The sequence below is a fragment of the Hoplias malabaricus genome, chromosome 13 (genome assembly GCF_029633855.1).
Source record: "Hoplias malabaricus isolate fHopMal1 chromosome 13, fHopMal1.hap1, whole genome shotgun sequence".
NCBI classification, from domain to species: Eukaryota; Metazoa; Chordata; class Actinopteri; order Characiformes; family Erythrinidae; genus Hoplias; species Hoplias malabaricus.
In genome coordinates, this window is record NC_089812.1 from 5,182,435 (window position 1) to 5,203,001 (window position 20,567).

The following is a 20,567-nucleotide window of genomic DNA, read 5'->3' on the forward strand; positions in this document are numbered from 1 at the left end:
AGTAGATATTAGCACTTGTTTTAAAAGCCCATTGCAAATGTCCCTTTTTTCTCTTTTCTATATCTTTTGTTCCTGGAACAACACAGACCATTATCAGCGTTTAGTAATTAGGCAGATTAAGCCTCGCAGTGTGTGGCTGATTAAACTTTTGATGCTGTTAGGAAACGATTGGTGTGTTCAGGTGTTCTCAGCAGGGGGGCCTCCTCACATCACGTCTCCTTCGTACTCAAAAAAAAAATGCGTTCCAGAGCAGGCTTTAGTTCCCTGGGCCAGTTTAATCCGTTTAATTACAGCACACCTACTGTAGCATCTGTAATTAATGGACAAGGCAGCGAAAGCGAAGATAATTATGGGCTGAATTGTTCTCATCTGGGCTGAACTGGCTTTTGAAGTGCTCCAGATTCGCTCAGAGACATGTCTGCACCTTTGCGAGGCTAGTGGGTTTGCCCTGTGCAATGCATGTGGAGTGCAAAACATGTGTATGTCCACTAGTGGGAGACACTTTGGTGTGTGTGTGTGTGTGTGTGTGTGTGTGTGTGTGTGTGAGAGAGAGAGACAGCATGTGAGTGAGTGAGTGTTGGGAGTGTATGGATTGCCTCCTTCGTCTCTCTCTTCTAGCCAGAACTCAGCTGGCAACCCCTCATCTTCAGCCTTGCTTAGACCCCCTCAGGCCACAGCACACATGAAAGAGCAGAATTACTGGCAGCAAACAATCCACAGCTTCAGTAGTATTAGAGAAATACCCAGTGTCTTCTGCAATGGAGTTAATCATATATGCACTTTATAAATAGACTTAGGCTATTTAATCTCCCAGTCATAGAAGCGTTTGTAGACCACTAAAATGTGGTCTGTTACATAAATTCATTATTAGCTGCATTTGTCTTGGAGTGAAATTACCAGTGGAGGATAAACCACGTAATGGATGTATTTTATCTAATAACAGATATGTAACAATACATCGTTATGTTGTGATATCTCTGTGTAGAACTTTTCAAGCGTAAACTAGGTAGTATATTTCCATATCTACATGGATGAAGGAACATCACCTCCAATTAAATTTATCCAAAACTGAACTACTGGTCCTCCCAGCCAAGCAAGCTATTCTCCACAACATCAGCATCAAGCTAGAGTCCCTATCAGTGGCTCCCACCAAGGTTGTAAGAAACCTGGGTGTCATGGTCGATGACCAGCTGACCTTCGCAGATCACGTGACCGCTGTAGCTCGATCGTGCCGCTTCTCCCTATTCAACATAAGGAAGATAAGGCCATACCTAACTGAACATACAACACAGCTCCTCGTTCAGAGGTTAGTAATCTCCCGTCTTGACTATTGCAACGCCCTCCTGACAGGTGTTCCGGCCTGTGCTGTGAGACCGCTACAGATGATCCAGAATGCCACAGCACGCCTGGTCTTCAACCAACCTAAAAGAGCACATGTGACGCCCCTATTAGTTGAGCTGCACTGGCTTTGCTTAGCTGCTCACATCAAATTTAAATCCCTAACGATGGCCTTCAGAGTATTCACTGGTTCTGCTCCCATCTCCCTCAATAGATTCTTAAAACCATACGTTAGCGCCCGCCCTCTCAGTTCCTCAAAGGAGCGCCAACGAACACGACCAACCCCTGTACAGGTCAGTCGAGGCTATTCTCATCTCTGGTACCACGCTGGTGGAACGAGCTTCCAAGCACCATCTGAGCAACAGGAACCCTCTCCGCATTCAAGAACTCCTTAAAGTCCCAGCTCTTCCGAGAGTATCTCTTGCACTGAAAGTCGTTCTTTAATGCACTTATTACTTCCTGGAATATTGCACTCAATGTAAGGTCATTTGTATAAATCGTGCTGTAGTTTCAATGTTAGATCCTCTTTGGATAAAAGCGTCTGCCAAATGCATAAATGTAAATGTAAGTGTTAAAATCATTGTGGTGCTCCACTGCCCTGTAACAGAGAGAACAGAGTCTCTGTCGTTGTTACTCCAGGCTCAGCACTGCAGAAACTATGCTATGCAACTTATGGAGTCAAGCGGTAAACCACTCCTCCCCACTCAATTTCCCTCTTGATTTCAGGACAGTGCTGTAAAAGTGTAATTCATTCTGCTTCAACTGTAGGGGGAGTCCAAAAGAAAACACAGCAACAACAACAAAACAAACTTAACTAGCGTTGCTTTAAAACACCAAAACATTACAGTCCTGATGAACATGAGAGGGATAAAAATCTAAAAAGTAGAGCAGGGTCTGGAGAGTGGGCTTAGTGAAGTAGGGACTGTTGTGAGCAGTATTTAGTAAAGTGAATAGAAATGTAGCACAAATGTCATTGTTGTACAGGTTTTTTTGAATAGAGGTATGCAATATCCTGGGACTGTTCATTATTATTAATTATAATTATACAAATTACTCCTAAATATTATTTCTGTGTTCTGTAACAGGGCCATTACACATCCCAGAAGGCACTATTAAATTAAATGAGCTCTCAGATCACTGTTGACCTCGCCTATTCTTTTTCTGTCGTTAACATACGTCTTGCTGTTACTTCTGTTTACCTTAGTGGCACTGGTTGTGTTTGCATAAGCAGCACTGTTCTAATGCAGATATCAGTCCTCATACAAATGCTGTAAGAGTACAGCTTAGATCCTTGCAAAATAAATTGTTGGCTTAGATCCTTGGGGATGAATTCTTCAAGCTTAGCTTTTGATTCAGGCCACCCAGCTGGGTATGTTGTGTGGATTAGTTCAAGCAAGTATTGTGTAGCTTTGCAGCTGACACGGAGAGTTGAAAGTGAAAGCCCCCTTTATTATAATGTGTGATACGAGAGAAGGAGTCAATATTAAACGATCAAATCTTTCAGATTTGTTTTAATTTTGACTTACTCTGATTCTTTCTTGATTGCAGACCTATGTGATTTTTGCTTCATAGAGCTTCTATTCCTGTACCTGCGTTACTAAAGTTAAACAGTGAGGGTCTTATCTCTTTATCCTATACCTTATCATGTGATGCTTATGATGTTGTCATATGTAAGGCCAAGTATTGGCAAGTAACTTATGAAATGAGCAGAGAATAATAAAATATTTGAGGAAAGATCTCTCAGAATATGAAGAAACTATGCAAATAAGTCTTCTGAACTTCCAAACTGTTTGCCTGTGTTTTAAGTAGCTATAAATATAGATGTTATGTGATAGTGGTGAAGCTTAATGTTAGACTTATTGTCATATACAATTTAATGGGTGTGTCTGCTCGCTTGCACCATGTATTCTATATTTGTATACATATATTTCATCTGCTAAAACTGAATTCGGAGAATCCAGTGGTATTCTGTGGGAGAAATGTACACAGGATGTGATGTAATGGGATAGAGCTGGACGATACGATATAATTCTGATACATAAAACAAAAGTCACTGATAAACTGCCAAGAGCTGAAAGCAACACATCACCCTCAAACATAAACCTTTGTCAATATTCATTCATTCATTCATTATCTGTAACCCTTATCCAGTTCAGGGTCGCGGTGGGTCCAGAGCCTACCTGGAATCGTTGGGCGCAAGGCAGGAATACACCCTGGAGGGGGCGCCAGTCTTTCAGGGCAGGGCAACACACACTCACACATTCACGCACACACTCACACCTACGGACACTTTTTGAGTCGCCAATCCACCTACCAACGTGTGTTTTTGGACTGTGGGAGGAAACCGGAGCACCCGGAGGAAACCCACGCAGACACAGAGAGAACACACCACACTCCTCACAGACAGTCACCCGGAGGAAACCCACACAGACACAGGGAGAACACACCACACTCCTCACAGACAGTCACACGGAGGAAACCCACGCAGACACAGGGAGAACACACCACACTCCTCACAGACAGTCATCCGGAGGAAACCCACACAGACACAGGGAGAACACACCACACTCCTCACAGACAGTCATCCGGAGGAAACCCACGCAGACACAGGGAGAACACACCACACTCCTCACAGACAGTCATCCGGAGGAAACCCACGCAGACACAGAGAGAACACACCACACTCCTCACAGACAGTCATCCGGAGGAAACCCACGCAGACAAGGCAATTTCACTGTGAAATTGAGTGCTGAGTTGACGACAGCACACTCTAATGACCGTCAGTCAGTGACAGATGCTGTAAATAATGTGTACTGAAAAGTTGAAATCGTCGTGATATATGTAGAGACTGAATTATTGTCCATCCCTAATTATGTTGCCCTAAAGGAACGGTAAATAGTTCTCTTATATAGAACAGAATAAACAAACACAAGTTCTCAAATGAGTCATAATTTCGCAGGTCTCTTCATGACAGAATTGCAAATGTATATGTGTTAGCAAGGTGCATAATCATAATTCTCCCTCTGTGCTTGTATCCTCGCCTTTACAGTGGTTTAAAAAATTGCATTGGTTCTGACACAGAGTCAGCCCATTATAAGCTTAATCTTTAAAGTGGCTTTGGAAACCCCATAAGCACTGACATGCACGGTTTAAGGAGCTGTTTTGTATACTGTGTTGTGTCTTTAAGTACCAGCACAGACTGACCTTAGAGACTGTTTGGAGGTGTTGCTTAAGAACAGATGTGTTGGCTTTGAAGAGAAAATTGTTTGTACTTGCCCTACATTGCATTTCAACACTTCAGCTTTCAGAAATTAGACCGCAGCAGTCGTGGCAGGTTGTTAATTAATATGAAGTATCTTTATAGTCCTGGGCTTCATGCATAATCCAGCTACCATTATGTTGTACGAGGAACACTGCATGCCTTTGATAAGACTCATATTATAGTGTGCAACAAGCAGTTCAAGTTTTTGCATCATGTTCTGTTTGCAGATGTGCCAAGACACACATCAGTAGCTTTCTCTTTCACTGTCTATCCCTGCAGAGATGTCACATTATGACTATCAAATGGATAAACTATGAGTGAGAGGACCTTTTTTTTTTCCCTTTACCTCTCAGAGTTTATCCAAACATGAGGCTGTTACTAAGGAATCCTCTCTCAAAGTGGATAGAGACACAGCCACGAAACACTACAACGCAACAGACATTTGCGAACGAGCTCCCTGAGGAAATGCGTGCAACCAATGGTGGTTTATGAAAAGAGAGAGCAGATGTTTCAGTCTCTTTCTTTCTCTCTCCCCATCCCCATCTCCTTCCATTCCTTCCATCAAGATATGTTCATCTCTTTCCACATCCCTCAACTTGTTCCTTCATTTCTCGTCCTCAAGAAAGAAAACGTCAGACGTAGTGTAGTCTCTTCAAGGAACACTCTGAGGAAGCTACATGTCACTGGCTTCTCCGGAATCTTCTACCACCACCATGTTTTAAAAAATAAAAAAAAGATTAAACCTTGAGGTGTGCACTTGCCGGCTCATCTGATGTGCCTTCTCGAAACAAGACTTTTTCAATCTGCCACTGATGTAGTTTGACAAACTTTGCTTAAAAGGCTGCTTTTGGAGGCGCTACAAACAACAACAACAACAAGCAAAAAAGGCACTGAGTACCACCCACGTTATCGTCTGCTCTGGCAGAAACTGTTTGACTGCATGACTTCAATCAGCGCAATCTTCTCCTCTGACAGGTCTCCTGTGGTCTCTCCGATTGCACAAGAAGAAAAACGCAGGCAGAAATCAGAAAGGATGCGAGGCTGCTTTGCGAGGCTTGGTGGAAATAGGGCAGATTAAGGTGCCTAAGTGTGGGTTTTGTCTGAGCAGGTTCTCATGAGAACAGAGTGGTCCCTCTTAGCACCGCATCTTCTCACATCTCGCTTCAATCTACTCCCCCTATGAAGCCTCTCTGCTGTTTGCAGGCATGAGCGAAGTGCTGTTAATAATACTCACATCAGAGCAGGTTTTGTGGCTGTGGAAGATATCTTCATTTAACAGAGCCTTGACATTTTGAGAGTTTATACTCGAGCTTCTATAACACTTGCCAGCTTCTGTTACAGTAAGAAGACTCTCGCTACGTTAACATCAGAAAACTACTACTTACGGGCTATTTTATCATTACACGTCTACCTTGTACGTTTACATATACTGACTTTAGCTACATGTTGCTGTGTGCTGTTTATCAGCCTCCATTTGACATCTATTAAAGGAAAGAGAGTGGGTTTTAAATGAAGGACAATTCTCAGACCACCAGTAATGCAATATAATGACGATATCAGATGTTTAAAACTACAACCCCTGGAAAACAATATGGAATCACCACAATTGGAGGATGTTCACCTGGCTTTTTAACTTAATAGCAGTAAGCGAATTCTAAAAAATAAGATGTAATGGCAAAATAATGTATTGAATGTATTATGGCAACTGTGGGTTAATCTGCCCATTGTGCATTAATCATGAATCACTGTCAGCCAAATATATTTTCTCAGGAGATTTTCTCACGACAAGGTACAACACCAGTTTACAGACAACATCTACATTTGTGGGAACTGCAGTCTCTCTGGTTTGTTTCCAGTCAGAAGCTGCGTGTTTGTTGTTTGTACGTGGCTGAAGTTTTTATTCACGGTTTGAATTACCACAGAAACTCATTCGTAATTCGAGTTGTTTAGTTTTTTAGCACTGTCTGTGTGTTTAAACTTTCATGGAGTTTCATGCAGTCTCCTGAATTTAGAGTGCGTTTCTACTTAATAAGCAAAAGTTTGTCAATAATACTCTCCTATTGAGCAGGAATAAAGCAAAATTCTCATCTTTTTCCACGATTTTCAGTGTTTGGATTTCTCTTTGCCATTTCCCTACCTTGAGCAGAGAGAGAAAACCTAGCATGTCTGACGGGGCCACTTCATTTTTTACTCTGACAGAGCTTGTAAAACACATTAGACCTGTTTCCAAAACATGAACAGACTGCAAACCTAGCAACTGGTGAGTCAGGCACATATACAAATGCAATCTTGTGTTTTATGACAGCATTCTCTATATTGCAAGGAGGCTTAAGCCCTTTTCACACATTTTGCAGGGTAACCCACAAATTTTCATGAGTTTACGCTGAGTTTAAGCTGTATGTGTATGCAAACGCTAGCACTCCAGTAGAAACACTGGATAAAGTCAGAGTGAGCATGTGTGAACAGAGCCGTTAATGTTCCAGAGTATCTGCTCAGGCGTTGCCCCATGTCTAAATTATGTAGAACATTTCCAGCTGCAAGAATGCATCTGACACAATATCTACCACTGTGTGCTACATGCATGAAGGGACCACTGTGGACAATCTGTGGACCTAATTCTATGGAGTTTCTTCAGAGTTCATACGTGAAAAAAGCTTTAGTGCAGCCATGCTTGAGGAGGCCAAGCACCTCGCTACACTAGTATAAGACAATTAGGAGTCTGAGCTGATTCATGAAGAAGTCTACATATAGGCCACAGTCTGATCAGTTCTGTACAGTTCACACAACAGGTATGACACAAAACAATTGTGCCACAAAAAACTTGCTTAGCATCAGCATGCGTAATTATATTATTTAGTAAATTGCTTATTTTTATTTCTAGATAACCCCCCCCCCCCAAGCAACTCATACAGCTGTTGATCTTGACTGATTAAAGACATACGTGGCCCTAGCAGTTGTTACATGAAACAGTGGACAGGATTTTAGAACTTCTTCAGGAAGGAAATCCAACACAAAATATGTTGCAAAATATGTGGGTTCTTCCCAGGAAGTTGTTCAAAGTGTTAACAAAACGTGAAGGTTATAAAAGGAAAATAAACGGGTAGACAAGATGCCAAAGAGCCAGATTATAAACCATAAAGCAGTATGCCTTGAAAATAGAAAATTCACAGCAAAAAAATCTATATAAAAAGGCTGAGATAGGAGTTGATGTTTGTGTGTGAATGATTAGACGGTGTTAGGTGTAATTTGGCCAAGGGTGCACACACTTATTCTATATTCTATATGGTAATTGGGCCTGTAAATTGCCAGTGAGTGTGGGAACATGGAAGTTGCAGCAAATAACTGGCAAAGTACATTCTTAGTACAGATTTGTATTGATAAGAATTTGAAAAGTGGCTGGAAAGATTTAGTCAGACTTTCCGTTGGATTAAACAACGACTAGTAAAACTTACGTTGCCCAAAGTAACAACCTGAGCAGAGGTACAGCTCCAAAAACAAAATAAATAAATAAAAATAAAAAGGTTTATGTGAAATGAACTTTTAAAGCAATTTAAAAATGTAAAAGTCTGACACCTACAGTGGGCTAACTGGTGGGATTTTGCTTGTCACGTGTGGTATATGTACTCACTTTAGTGGAGTGATTTGCATGATTTACTTATGGGAAGAATATTTACAAGCTGTCCCAACTGAGCCTTTGGGAGCGTTATAGTCATGAGATTGTAAAAACTAATGTGACACCGCAAATAAACTAAGGAAGCTATTCAAGAGATTTCTTTGGAGCATTTAGTTGTGCTTTACTGAGATATTCGTGTGTACCTACAATTGAAAGAGTTAAATGTGGTTGTTGGCTGATTATTCTCTAGTTCTCTGAAGGGGGTCCAGGTTGAAAGTAGACGCACTGAAGCAGATGCATGTCCAAAAGGTTTGCAAAACCCTACTTGAGTCTTAAAGTAAAAGTCTTTTAAGTAAAGTAAAGTGACTGGTTTGGCTGGGTATGCGTTAAAAACAAAAAAAAAAATGTCTGTAGAACTTCCCAAATACAAACATTAGGTGAATGGCCAGTGTGTAAGTGCGGTAAAAGTCGTATTGCTGCATTGTTTGTGTCAAGAAAAAGTGCTGTATTTAAAAACAACCCTGAGGTTGCAGAAAAAAGTAGGAAAAGCAGAAAACATTCTCCCATCTCACTGATCAGTAGTTATGCAGTCCTCTTTTTTTATTATTATTTGTCAAGGCTAAGGGTTTCAATGCCTTCAGGAGAGCACTGGAGCAAAAAGACATCATTGATTTGGATTTGGTTTTAGAAACTAGTCACATATGTTGCCAAGCCTGCTGGTTTTTCTTCTGTTTGAAGCGTATAAAAAGGTGCATATGGAGGACACACAGGCGTAACATCTGTGTTTTTTTGAAGAAGACGACAAATCACAAACATTAAAGGTTCTAGTTAGACTTGACTAGACTAGTGACATGAAGGAACGTATCACATTTATTTGTTTTTAGTAATTCTTGGATTCTAATGCACAAGTTGAAATGGGAAGAAAAGGTGGGTAAGAAGATAAAGAATTACAAAGGACACAGATAAGGATAAATATTGTTTTTGGGACTCCTCCATGCATGCTTCATTAATGGACTGGGCCATCTGATCTTATCTGATGTGGAGGAACAGTGGCAGATTATAGTGTAAGGTGACCCAAGTCCTCAGCAGGAGGACATGTCAGTCGACACTTTCCCCCAAACCTGTAATCAGTGAAGAGCCACTATCATGGTGCCACATGTTTATCCCTGAGTGAGAGCTAAGATCTCCACCGGGCTCTTGCTGTTTTCATCAGTTTTGTAGAAAAGTCTTGTCAATTGACAGCATTTTAATTCTAGTCAATATCTAGTCAAATATTTGTACTTTTATGTTGTTGTAAGAATATGTTAGATCACTTCACTTTTTCTTGATGACTTTTTTTATTTCTTTAAATATATTAAGTAAAATAATTTCAGTGTATTACCATATCATTGTGTTCATTTTCTGACATTTCTTCATAGCAGTGAATATTATCTGCTATTTTAGTGAACATTTCCTTTGACACAAACAAAAAAAGTGCTAGAGACTCAAGTAATCTTATAATATCTTTGTAAATGATCTTAAAACTCTACAGAAGAAGGAAGCAACTTTAAATACAAGATACAGTGGAACCTCTACTTACGAACTTGATCCGTTCCGTGACCCGGTTCGTAAGTAGAAAAGTTAGTTTCTCGAGTCAATTTTCGCCATTTAAAATAATGGAAAAGCAATTAATGGGTTCCAGCCCCCACCCGAAAGTTACCCTTTTTGCACTGATATATGTTTACAACATTCTCAAATTAGTAAAAAATACATGTAGCGTTACTAAAAATAAAAAAGAAATACAGTGGTAACAGTAATAAACGACTGGCTGGAGGAGTAACACAGGCACTGGCTGTATGACGGGAGGTGGGGGGTGGGTGGAATAACGGAGAGTAGGCGGTGAATGTGGGGAGACGAAGCGTAGATACGGCTTAACTTAGCACGAATTTCGATGTCTGCTATTTACACTAATGCTAAATTGCTAAAGCTAAAATGTGCTAATCTTAAAAGCTCACTCAAGTCTGGGCGCTGGGAGACTCGCCGATTGGGGTCAGTGGCGATTTCCAGCCGCCGGCTCGGAGGAGGCTCGGGTTCGTTTCTAGAGTCATGGTTCGTTGGTGGAGGCGAAAAATATTCAAATGCCCGGTTCGTATCTTGGAAAATTCGTTAGTAGAGGATCCACTGTATTGTGGATTTAAGACAAGTATAATTTTCAAATTAAGGAAGTTTACATATGTGTTATGTCTTCTCCCATTAATCACACCCTTCGTTTGCATGTACCTTCTTAGGTGTGCGAGGCTGTAAGACGTCTTGTTCCTTTCATTTTCCTTTGGAAGTTAAATGTTGCATACTTTTTGAGAACTGAGTATCAGACCACACTTTCATAAAGGAAGTGCGATCCTGACGTACCTCAAATATACCATCGACAAGATGCATCAAAAATGGAGAAAAAGAACCTCTTGATTGTAAAAGTGGGATCTTCTTGTATGCGTGTCTTTATTGCGGTTTGGATTATGGAAAGCCAGACAACCATCCCATTGAAATAACATTCAGGCAGCTTGTGTGATCATGCTGGCATTACAGGAATTGACAGGCAATCAACAACTCTCTACACATTTAAGTTCAAGCGTCTAGTAAAAGATTTTAATGTTAAACCCAGCATGGTCCGACACGTTTAAGCAGTGCACACAGTGGAAGTTGTGCAATAAAGTGTGTCCCAGTTCTCTTCTCAACTTTCAGATGCCTAGAACACTTGCCTCTTTTGCTGACCTTTTAACAATGTCATAAAAAGGTAGACGTCAAGGATGTTCTTAGGGATTAGAGCAAGAATTAAGACAGGGTGTATGTATTTGGCCTCAAAAAAGCCCTGTGTTATTACACTGTATCTTGTGTTATGTATTGTATGTTTTGTGTTTGTTTTGGTACTGTATTATTTCTGTGATTACTTGCCAAGGGACTGCAGATAGAAATAAGCCAAGTGTGCTCTTATTTGAGATTAATGTGACTTATGCATATGGTCTCTGAAAAAATAAACACAAACTAAGCTAAAGTCTAGTGTGCAAGGTTCTTTTAGGATTATTGGATTAGCTTATGTTTAATGTAAATGTACATGTGATAAATGAACAAAAACAGCTTTAGTGCAGTCTGTAAACCAGTGTCTTGTTTAAATTAAGAAAAGTGACTTCACACAGTTTTAGAGTTTTCTTTTAGCTTGAGTTCAGCTCTTAGCTCCATATTTCATTTTCGACTTTATTCTGTGTTCTCAACTGTTTTTCGTAGAGTATTTTGATATATTTGATACTCAGTTTTCATCTAGTATTTATAAGTATTTTCATATCTTTAACACGATGTTTGTTTGGCACTGAACAGTGCTCGTTATGGTTGGTGTAGAATGCAAAGAGATAATCATCAAAGGACGGCATGAGCTTTCATCTAGATCTGTGTGTCTTCCCCAACACATACACACACTTTATTTTATTTTTATTTCATTTGTTCTTTCTTTCTTTCTTTCTTTCTTGTGATTCCATTTTGTGCCCTGGGGGAGATCTGATAAGGCACCCAGTAGTGGCGGTCCGTTGAAAGATCAGGGTCCTGGGTCAGCCTGAGGCGAGGGAGGCACTCTTCAAAAGTGCTGCGCTTGCCAGATCAAACATATGTACGCTTCCCCCTGAAGTACATCAAGAGAAAAAAAAAATAGGTGAGGAACGCCTGGCGGTCGTATTGTTGTGAGATACAGTACAAGGACATGTGTGTATCTGTGTCCATGTGGAATCCAGAAATATCCCCACCCAGTGCTGGTTCTTCCAGCACCTGAATTCAAACGTGAACACGAGAGAATCCCACATATGTGCCGCTTTGACAGACTTAAAGGCCCAGGAGGAACCGTGCTCTAACTTGCCTCAGAAAATTGTTGAACTTTTGATCCCAGAAATATTGAGCTGCATTGAAAGGCCCAGCTGAACAGCAGTGAGGGGGAATCTAATTACCGCTCTCTCTCATGCTCTCCTCCTCTCCAGCGCCGTTATTGACGTGAGCAGAACATTCACAAACACGACTACAGCTGGGCACCTAGCTTCCACTCTGAAGTACTGAGTTTTGGCTTTAAACAAAGGAGTGCATTGAAATGCTAATGAACATCGATTCATCACTTTGTAGCGTTCCTGTATAGGTGGTTTGTATCTTTGTCTACCTTTTCCCCGTCTGAGCTGAACCGTCTCAGGCACCGTGAGCAGATGGTCTCCTTTCGTCCGTTTGTTCTCACAGTAGCTTTTCTACACAAACACAAGTTTCTGGCATATTTCATGTCGAGCTGCAGTTCGACTTTTACTTGCTGAACTCAAAGTGGAATATTCTATTAAAACTTGAGGAAATAAGAAAGGTAAATGATGTAACGTCAGTAGATACTATATGTTTCCTGGTAACAAAATGTGAAGGCTCAGAGTGGATTGAATGCTTAGAAAGTGTCATTTTATCACTCACCGACGCTTGAAGCTAGTGACTGGTAATAAAACTTACCAATATAGGGCCTTTATTAGTTTCTTAGACATAGTGATTATAGTGACACAGTGACTGTGATGGTATCCTTTACATCTTTAATATTCTTAGTTATACTTAGGGCTGGACAATAATGAAATATCAATATGTATCGCAATATAAAATATCAAATAACAATGATATAATTTTTAAACACATTATCAATATCTCAGTACACATTATTTACAGCATCTGTCACTGACTGACGGTCATTAGAGGGCGCTGTCATCGGTTCAGCATTGAAGTTATCAATATTGACAAAGCCAGGAGGTTTATGTTTGATGGTGACGTCATGTTTCATGTTTGTTCTTGACAGTTATTCTGTGGCTTTTTTGTTGTTTATATCGATATCGGAATTATATCGTATCGACCAAGATATACTTCATTAGTGGAAAAAATTTCACGTTTTATTTATTTATTTATTACAATGACTCATTGCACCTTGTGTTTAACGCCAGGTTTTTATTATAATTGTATATTTTAAAATGTTTATTTATGTAAAAGAAAAAAAGGCTCTTTGGCACATATTGAAAATTGATGGTTCACCAGCAGAGCAGTACGTTTACACTCTGTGTACAAAAATGTCCCTTTATTCTTTGTAGTTTTGACAGTGAAGCACTAGAGTAGTTAATATATGAGCATTTATTGTTTGCAGTAAAAAGTATTTCATTGTTTTGCTCAGTTCATCGAGCTTTAAAATACGACACTCCTGATTCAACATGTCTACTGATTGTGTTGTTAGAGGTGGTAGACACTAAGGTTTGCACTAAACAAGCCCTCCTCTGGAATAAAATTACTACTGGTTTATATTATATAGTGAATTATAATCTGATATTCAGAATCTGTGTTAAAGAATGTAAGGGTAAGTGGTAAGTGGAAGGACCAAGGGGTGTCCAGCTGTAGCTAATGAGGCAGTCTGGGCATTTTGGGCCTGAACTCTAATAGAACCAATACAACAGAGGACAATCCGATTGTTATTTATGTGACAGTTAATTGTTAGCTTAAAAGTTAAAAATGACTTATATACTCTGAAAAAATAAAGGTTCTATAAAAGGTTATTTGAGTGATGCCATAGAAGAACCATTTTAGTTCCATAAAGAAGCATTTTATTTAAATTTGTTTTTAAGAAATTAAAAAAAACATCACACGGTCTTAAGGTTCTTTACCAATTTAAACATATCAGCAAAATTGGTTCTTAAGTGCCAGGATTAACGGGGCGGACTGACGGAGGTGGATGCACTTGCTAGAACACCGATACTTTAATACAACAAAACAAAGAAATAACAAAAACACAAACGGACTCGAGGGCAAACACGAAGTGAGGAAACAACAAGACTAGGAATTTAAACAAAACGACATGACTTGGAGTAGGAAAGAAACAACACGACATGACTTTGGATAAGAAAGAAACAACACGACATGACTGGGAAAGAGCAAAATAAAACGAAACGACATGACTAGGAAAGAGTAAGACACAAAACGACACGACTTTGACTTGGAACATAGCAAAACAATACAAAACAAATGACCGATCACAGGAAGTGACGAAAGGGGACTTAAATACTAAACACAGACAAGACACACCTGAGACAGATAATGGAAGGGCAGGGTAACAAATGAGACACAGACGAGGAGGCGAAACAAAGGTGGGACTAGGGCGGAGACAAGGACAACAACAGACAGAGCCATGTGCAGAGAGAGCACATGGCAGGGAAAACAGGCATGACAGGACGAGGGGTGACATTAAGGAACCTAAAGTGGTTCTTCTCTGGCATCGCTAACAGAACCTTTTGTAGCACCTTTATTTTTAAGAGTGCACTTGAAGTAGGGACTCTATTCTGATTGCAGTGAATTAAATTAAAAAGTATGTTGCCTTTTTCTTTTTAATGATAATTTTTCAGACAAAAAATAATCAGCATCAAATATTTGAAATGTCTCAAATGCTGTAGATTATGTTTATGTTTCAGATGAACAGTGAAAGTAAGGTTCAACACTTTTCAACACGCAGCAGGTTTTGTGTTAGTCGCTGTACTTTATTTTAACACTCAATAATATTTTGCATTAATCTCTAGCATATAGCATCTCTTGCATCACAGTGTCTGCCGTAGAAGAGTCACGATTCCCACTTCTGTTAGGATATGTTTAACAGTTTAAATGTTTAAAGCAGCAGTGTAACAAGATATCCAGATGTGGCACATAGATTTTATTTATTTTTTTCTCAGATAGAAATGAAGACCAAAGTCCTAGAGGCCAAACACCAAGAGGAGAAGCTGAAGCTCCAGCAGAAACATGATGCTGATGTCCAGAAGGTAAAATAAAAATATTCTCCCCTTCCTTCTACCGCTTGCCGGAGCTGTTTGTAGACCCCAGATTGTGTGACAGGAGAATGTGACAGTTCTCAGCATTCCCTATCCTTTCGGTGAGTGTGTCATTACTGTGGAAATGTGCCTTAATTATATGCTCATCGCAACCCGTCCATGTCCAATCCAATATGCATAACATGCCCAAGCTCTCCTAATGACTTCAAATGCATGAGATTTTCTTTTTCTTTTTTCTTTTTTTTCATCTGAAGGTGGGACCAAGTGAATTTTAATTAGCTGGCTCCTGAATAATACATGAGTTTAGTGGTCATTGTCTGTCACTGGAGACAGGCACACGTGTGTGATACATGCCGCGGATCAATATACCGCATAAATAACATGTTTTCCACTGCGATTGTGCTCTAAGTGCTGCAGGCATTTTGCACATTTTGTTGTGATTCATTATGACACCATTTGAGTCATTTTCCGTGGGAGATGCTCGTTTATGCAAACTGCTAGTAACTAATTTGAAAATACCTGATACAGCAGAGTGTGGCATGCACTACAAAGAGATGCTTGCGTTAGTGGATATCAGTATCTATCTTCATCAAAACCTCATTAGACATAGTGTGTGCTGTGGGTAAATATCAAACATTGTGTGAACTCAAGATGACCTGTGAATATTTCTGAAACTTCTGAAAAAGGAAAAACATTTTTTTTTCCGGGAACCGTGATTATTAGAGATTTTGTGTATAATTAATGATAGAACAAAAAAACTTAATAATGTTTATATTTAAAGGAACACCATGTGGTATTTCTACCTTAAAAATCACAGCTTCTAAATGATTGTGCTGTTCCACAGAGCTGTAACAGGGGAGAATAGAGCCTCTGTGGCTGCTACACCGGGTCCTCTGCTGGTTACTGGACTAAGCAACTTCTGAATCACATGGCGGAGGGCTCTTGCGAGAAATGTGTAATGATTTACTGCACAAATCTCATGGGTATTTGCCTCGCTACAAGAAGGACCTAGCTTGGTATTTCCAGTACAGAGAACAAGGAGGAAATAAAAGAGCCAGCAAGTGAGAGACAGCCATACAAGGGTTAATACTGGACTGAATTTACACAGTAGAGTGAGCTGAAACAGACCTGAGGACATAAGTAAGAAACTTGTAACTTCCTTAATGTGTTGCGGTGTTAGTGTTAATTGTTTTTGACGACAGTGTTAAGTCCAATTTATACGTCTGTGTCGACCCTACACCGCAGTCTTATGTGTACCTCTCCAGAAATGTAACCACGCGTCACGCCTGCCTAGACCGCACGCTGTGATTGGATAGAAGTCGGATAGACATTGTTTATGCAGACCTGAAGAAGTACAGGAACTTGAACTCCTCTCCTCCACTCACAGAGAGCTTTCACAGCCAGAGATATCCTCAGACACGGTGTGGGCTTCAGGGACGAATAAAAATGTAGAACAAAGGAAAAATGCGGAGGTCCGGAAGTCTTCCGGAAAAAAAATAACTTGACGAGAAGCAGGACCACATGAGAAAAACCTGCCGCTTTGTATTAGTTACTTTCCTGACACCTTGTGTAAACTCTGCTCTGTCCCAAACAACAACCTACTACACCACTACATAGTGTACTCCAGAGTGTAAAGGAAGGCGTTTCAGATTCAGCTCCTAGTGGTGTGGTTGTGTAATTGCTGAGCGTCACAGACACCAACGTAGAAGTATAAATGCTCACAACGGCACTGGCTCTGTAAATATAAGTATAATCAGGTTTTTTCAAGTTACTGTACAGTGAGCCAGGGTTTACAGCTGCTAACTTTCCCCAGACATTGCTTCTGGTGATAAGTGCTTTCCTCTGGTCGCTTTTTCACGTGAAATTTTACGACAGTGCTTACACTTAGCGGCAGGTAGGGGGAGCTAAGGAGCAAAAACAAAAAGCCCATTCTTACATTGTATTCCTTTAGTTACATTACGTTTCAGTTGAACTTATTGGTTTGCACGGCTGTCCAATCATCTCTCCATTGATAATATTTTTCTTTAACCCTTTATCTGCTGAGGCTAGTTCTGGTATTAATGCGTTCTGAGTCATAAGATATACTTAATGAACAATAAAGCTGTAAAATGAATGAATGCTTGTTGCGTAAATCAGATTTTACTTGAAAAGTTGTCTATCGTCAGTGCGGATCCAGTGTGTTAAAATTAAGCTTCACAATGAAGCACTTAATTTGAGATATAAGACTAGGCGATTATGCTCTAATTACTCAGACATTCTACTTTTCCGTTGGAAGAAACACACAGCTAACAGCAGTAATCACAATATATCAGGGAATGCTATTTCAGGAAAGGCTACTTACAGAATTGAATCAGATTAACTCCTTTCTCTCACACTCAATCCAGCATTTTTTGCTGATGTTGACCCAATAACTGCCTTTACCATATGCCGTCTCTTGGCCGTCAATAAATATGATCCACTTAGATATCGTGTCAGTATCTATAATTACGCTGACCGTGTGCCAGTAAATATTTGTTTCAAAGTCTGCTTCCCCTTGTAAACAGAGAGACAGTGGCAGCTTGGCATCTCTTCATGTCAGAGATGCCCTAAAAGCTTGAAATGGCAGTCCCTAAAAGCAGCACTTCTCCCAGCCGGGCCTCGCTTATCCGACCCTGCTCTCTGGGCTCCCGTCCCCTTTTCCTCTGTTATGACTTTCCTGTGTGTGACTGAAATGCATTCTTTAAGAAGGCGATGGGAAAATTGTATGTGTCCCTAAATGTTCCATGAACTTCTCTTTACCCTCCTACCCCCCCTCCCATCCCCCTCCTCCCCTCTCGTCCGGCGGCTTTCATCTCTGGCAGCGGGGTCGGCTGGCAGGATGACGAGCTTAGCAACAGAGTGCACTTCTGATGGACAAAAAGCAGGACAAATAATCCTCTGATGGGCGCCATGACTTTTTTCCCCAGAGGGACAAAATAATAATAACTTTTAGGGGAGGCCTTTTTTTGTGTGTGTTTTTTTTTTTTTTTTTTTTTTTTTTTTTTTTTTTTTTATATATATATCAGAAGTCACCAGTGTTTCAAGGACAAAGTGGCTCTCTGAAATGTACTCCCCTCCCCTGCGCTCTTGTCCACTCTCTCTTCAGCTAACACCCTCTTTTATTAGGATACATGAGAGAGAAAAGGGTATGAAGCCTGGACCCAACAAAGCACATCTCATATTAGGAGCTCCATTGCAGCTTCCTCTTATTACTGGCAAAGCCCTTTGAAGACTATTTTGGTCAGTTTTCCCCCCTCCCCACTATGGGCTTTGTATAGGAACCTCAATAGCTCTTGATGGATACTGAGCAGTAATTAATCTCAGTGTTGCTTGTATTAGGATCATAACCGTTAAAGACGTCGTCCTTTCTTGTGCGCGGTGTTTGTGTCAGTGTGCATGCGAGAGGCTCGAAGATTCTTTAGATCCACATGTGCGTCCCCTTTATCAAAGCCTGCTTAGGGAGGATGTCAATATTTGCTCAGGTGCATCTTTGCTTTGGTGCAAGGAATTTCTAAACACTACAAAACAGCACAGAAAACATGCAGATGCTGTCCATCTGAAAGCTCCGTCCAGCCCTGGTGAGACTCAGCCAGTGGGTGTCCCCTGTCCGCACGCCCCGTTCACCCCAGTGTCCCGCCGGGCGTTGATCTCTGCCGGCTCCTTCTTGGTGAGACATGGAATTAGGGTCACGGCACCAACAGCCAGTACAGCTGGGACACTGGCCGCCTGCCTTTGAACTCCCACTCAGGTCCCCATGTGCAACCTGCAGGGATTCAGCCCATCAAAGACCGCCCCCGTTTCTGCCGCCTCAGATAAACCACTTTTTTTTTTTTTATAATGTGATGCTAACTCTTGTCCCCCTCCTCTGCACTCCAGCCAGCACAAGCATCTTATCTCACACATCCCAAGTCACACTGACCAAGCACGTAAGCAGCCAGGCCCGCCAGCATGGAGCAAGGCCCCAGGCTGATCTGCTGTTTGTTTGGAGCGAGTTAAATAAGGGCTATGCTGCACTCCCTCCTCCGCAAAGGAGCTTCAGATTCCTGCGTCTCATCAAAGGGCCGCTCTCCATCTGTGAAACAATAACAGCAGCTCTGCAGCGTGTCACACAATGGGCAGATTGTTGAAGACTTGCAGAACCTGTCCTATGGGGACTTGAGAAGCATAAAAAGCAGTCGGCACTAGAGGTCTCCAGGAGTTGAGGGAAAAGGCCAAAAGTCAGAGACACCTGTTGCAGTTCGTTTTGACTTTGTTCATAGCCCCCATACTACCCCCCACCCCCCAAACCCTGCAGAATCAGAAAGGCGTCTGAAGTTCTGATGGTGGACAGTGATAATTTGAGTGAAATGTAGTTTTGCAACTGGCCGAGTGAGATGGCTTCATCTGATACAGTACTGATACTGTGCTACAGTAATAATACAAGAGGCTTACATTAGCAAAAAAAATGAAAATAAAATGTTAAAAAATTTAGTAGCAGAGTGCAATTCATTTTTACTTCACTGTCCTGAAATTAACAGTCGAGTGGAGTGTGTGGTTTTCTACCTTCCTCCACAAGTTACATAGTACATTTTCTGCAGTGTTGAGACTGGAGGAGCGATGACAGAGGCTCTTTTTTTCTCATTTTCTCATTCTCTCATTTACATTTCAGAACAACTGTATTAGACAATTCAGTGGAAAGTAAATTATGAAATACAGTATTTGTGTATCTATTTTACAATACTCCCTGTCCGTTTTCTCATTTTTCTTCACTATATCTATCTCATGTCAGGAGAGGGGTGTGGATTTGGATAGTGGAGTGGCCCTTTGCTGATCTGCCCCACAGAGAATAAATGTGGGAATCAGAAGAGTTCGTCATCCTCTGCTTCCAGCTTTCCCCGTTGTTACAGTTAAGGCACTTACAGAAAGCCCGTGGTAGGGTGAAGGGGCCAAAAAGTGGGATCGTTCTCTCCCCCTGTCCCCATTGCACAAGCGCAGACACACACCAGTCTTTTGATCAGCTGCTTCAAAGCTACAAATTCCACTGCTCGCTGGAGAAAAAAGTCAAGCCCCTTTTTGGTTATCGTCCCGAATAAGAACGTTAGCGTTTGTAATCTACAGCCAGCGGGTTGTAGCGACTCAACCCCTGCTTCCCACAGAACTGTCTGAGAGACTAGATTAGGCTACGAGGCCTGGAATATTCTGTCATAGACATGCACTCAAATGGCAAGAAGGCCTTGGGTTTGGGGTTTAAAGTTCTCTTCCAGCTGGCCTACCGTGACCCCAGTAAGAACAACAAGGAAGCAAATGAGCGATGCACAAAATCACTAAATACAGAGCAGATTTCAAAGGCTATGACCAGGCTTTCGAAACCGTGTCTTGCAGATTTTAGGCCGAAAGAACGGAGAGATCGAAGAACTGAAGCGCATGTATCGGGCCAAGCAGAAGGAGGCTGAAGAAGCAGTGAGGACACTGGAGAAAAAAGGTGAGGTGCTAGATCAGGGTCCCTTTGAAACAAAATCTTAAAGCC

The 20,567-nt window shown here is 41.0% G+C and overlaps 1 protein-coding gene across 4 annotated transcripts in view; it reads left to right on the forward strand.

Annotated features, from left to right (window-relative positions):
* Positions 1 to 20,567, forward strand: part of cep112 (centrosomal protein 112) — a 191,343-nt gene that overhangs the window by 35,852 nt on the left and 134,924 nt on the right. For all 4 annotated transcript variants that reach the window (XM_066641756.1, XM_066641758.1, XM_066641755.1 and 1 more), the window contains 2 exons: positions 14,948 to 15,034; positions 20,423 to 20,522. In XM_066641756.1, coding sequence (XP_066497853.1) covers positions 14,948 to 15,034; positions 20,423 to 20,522 — 187 coding nt within the window. The remainder of the gene's footprint in view (positions 1 to 14,947; positions 15,035 to 20,422; positions 20,523 to 20,567) is intronic.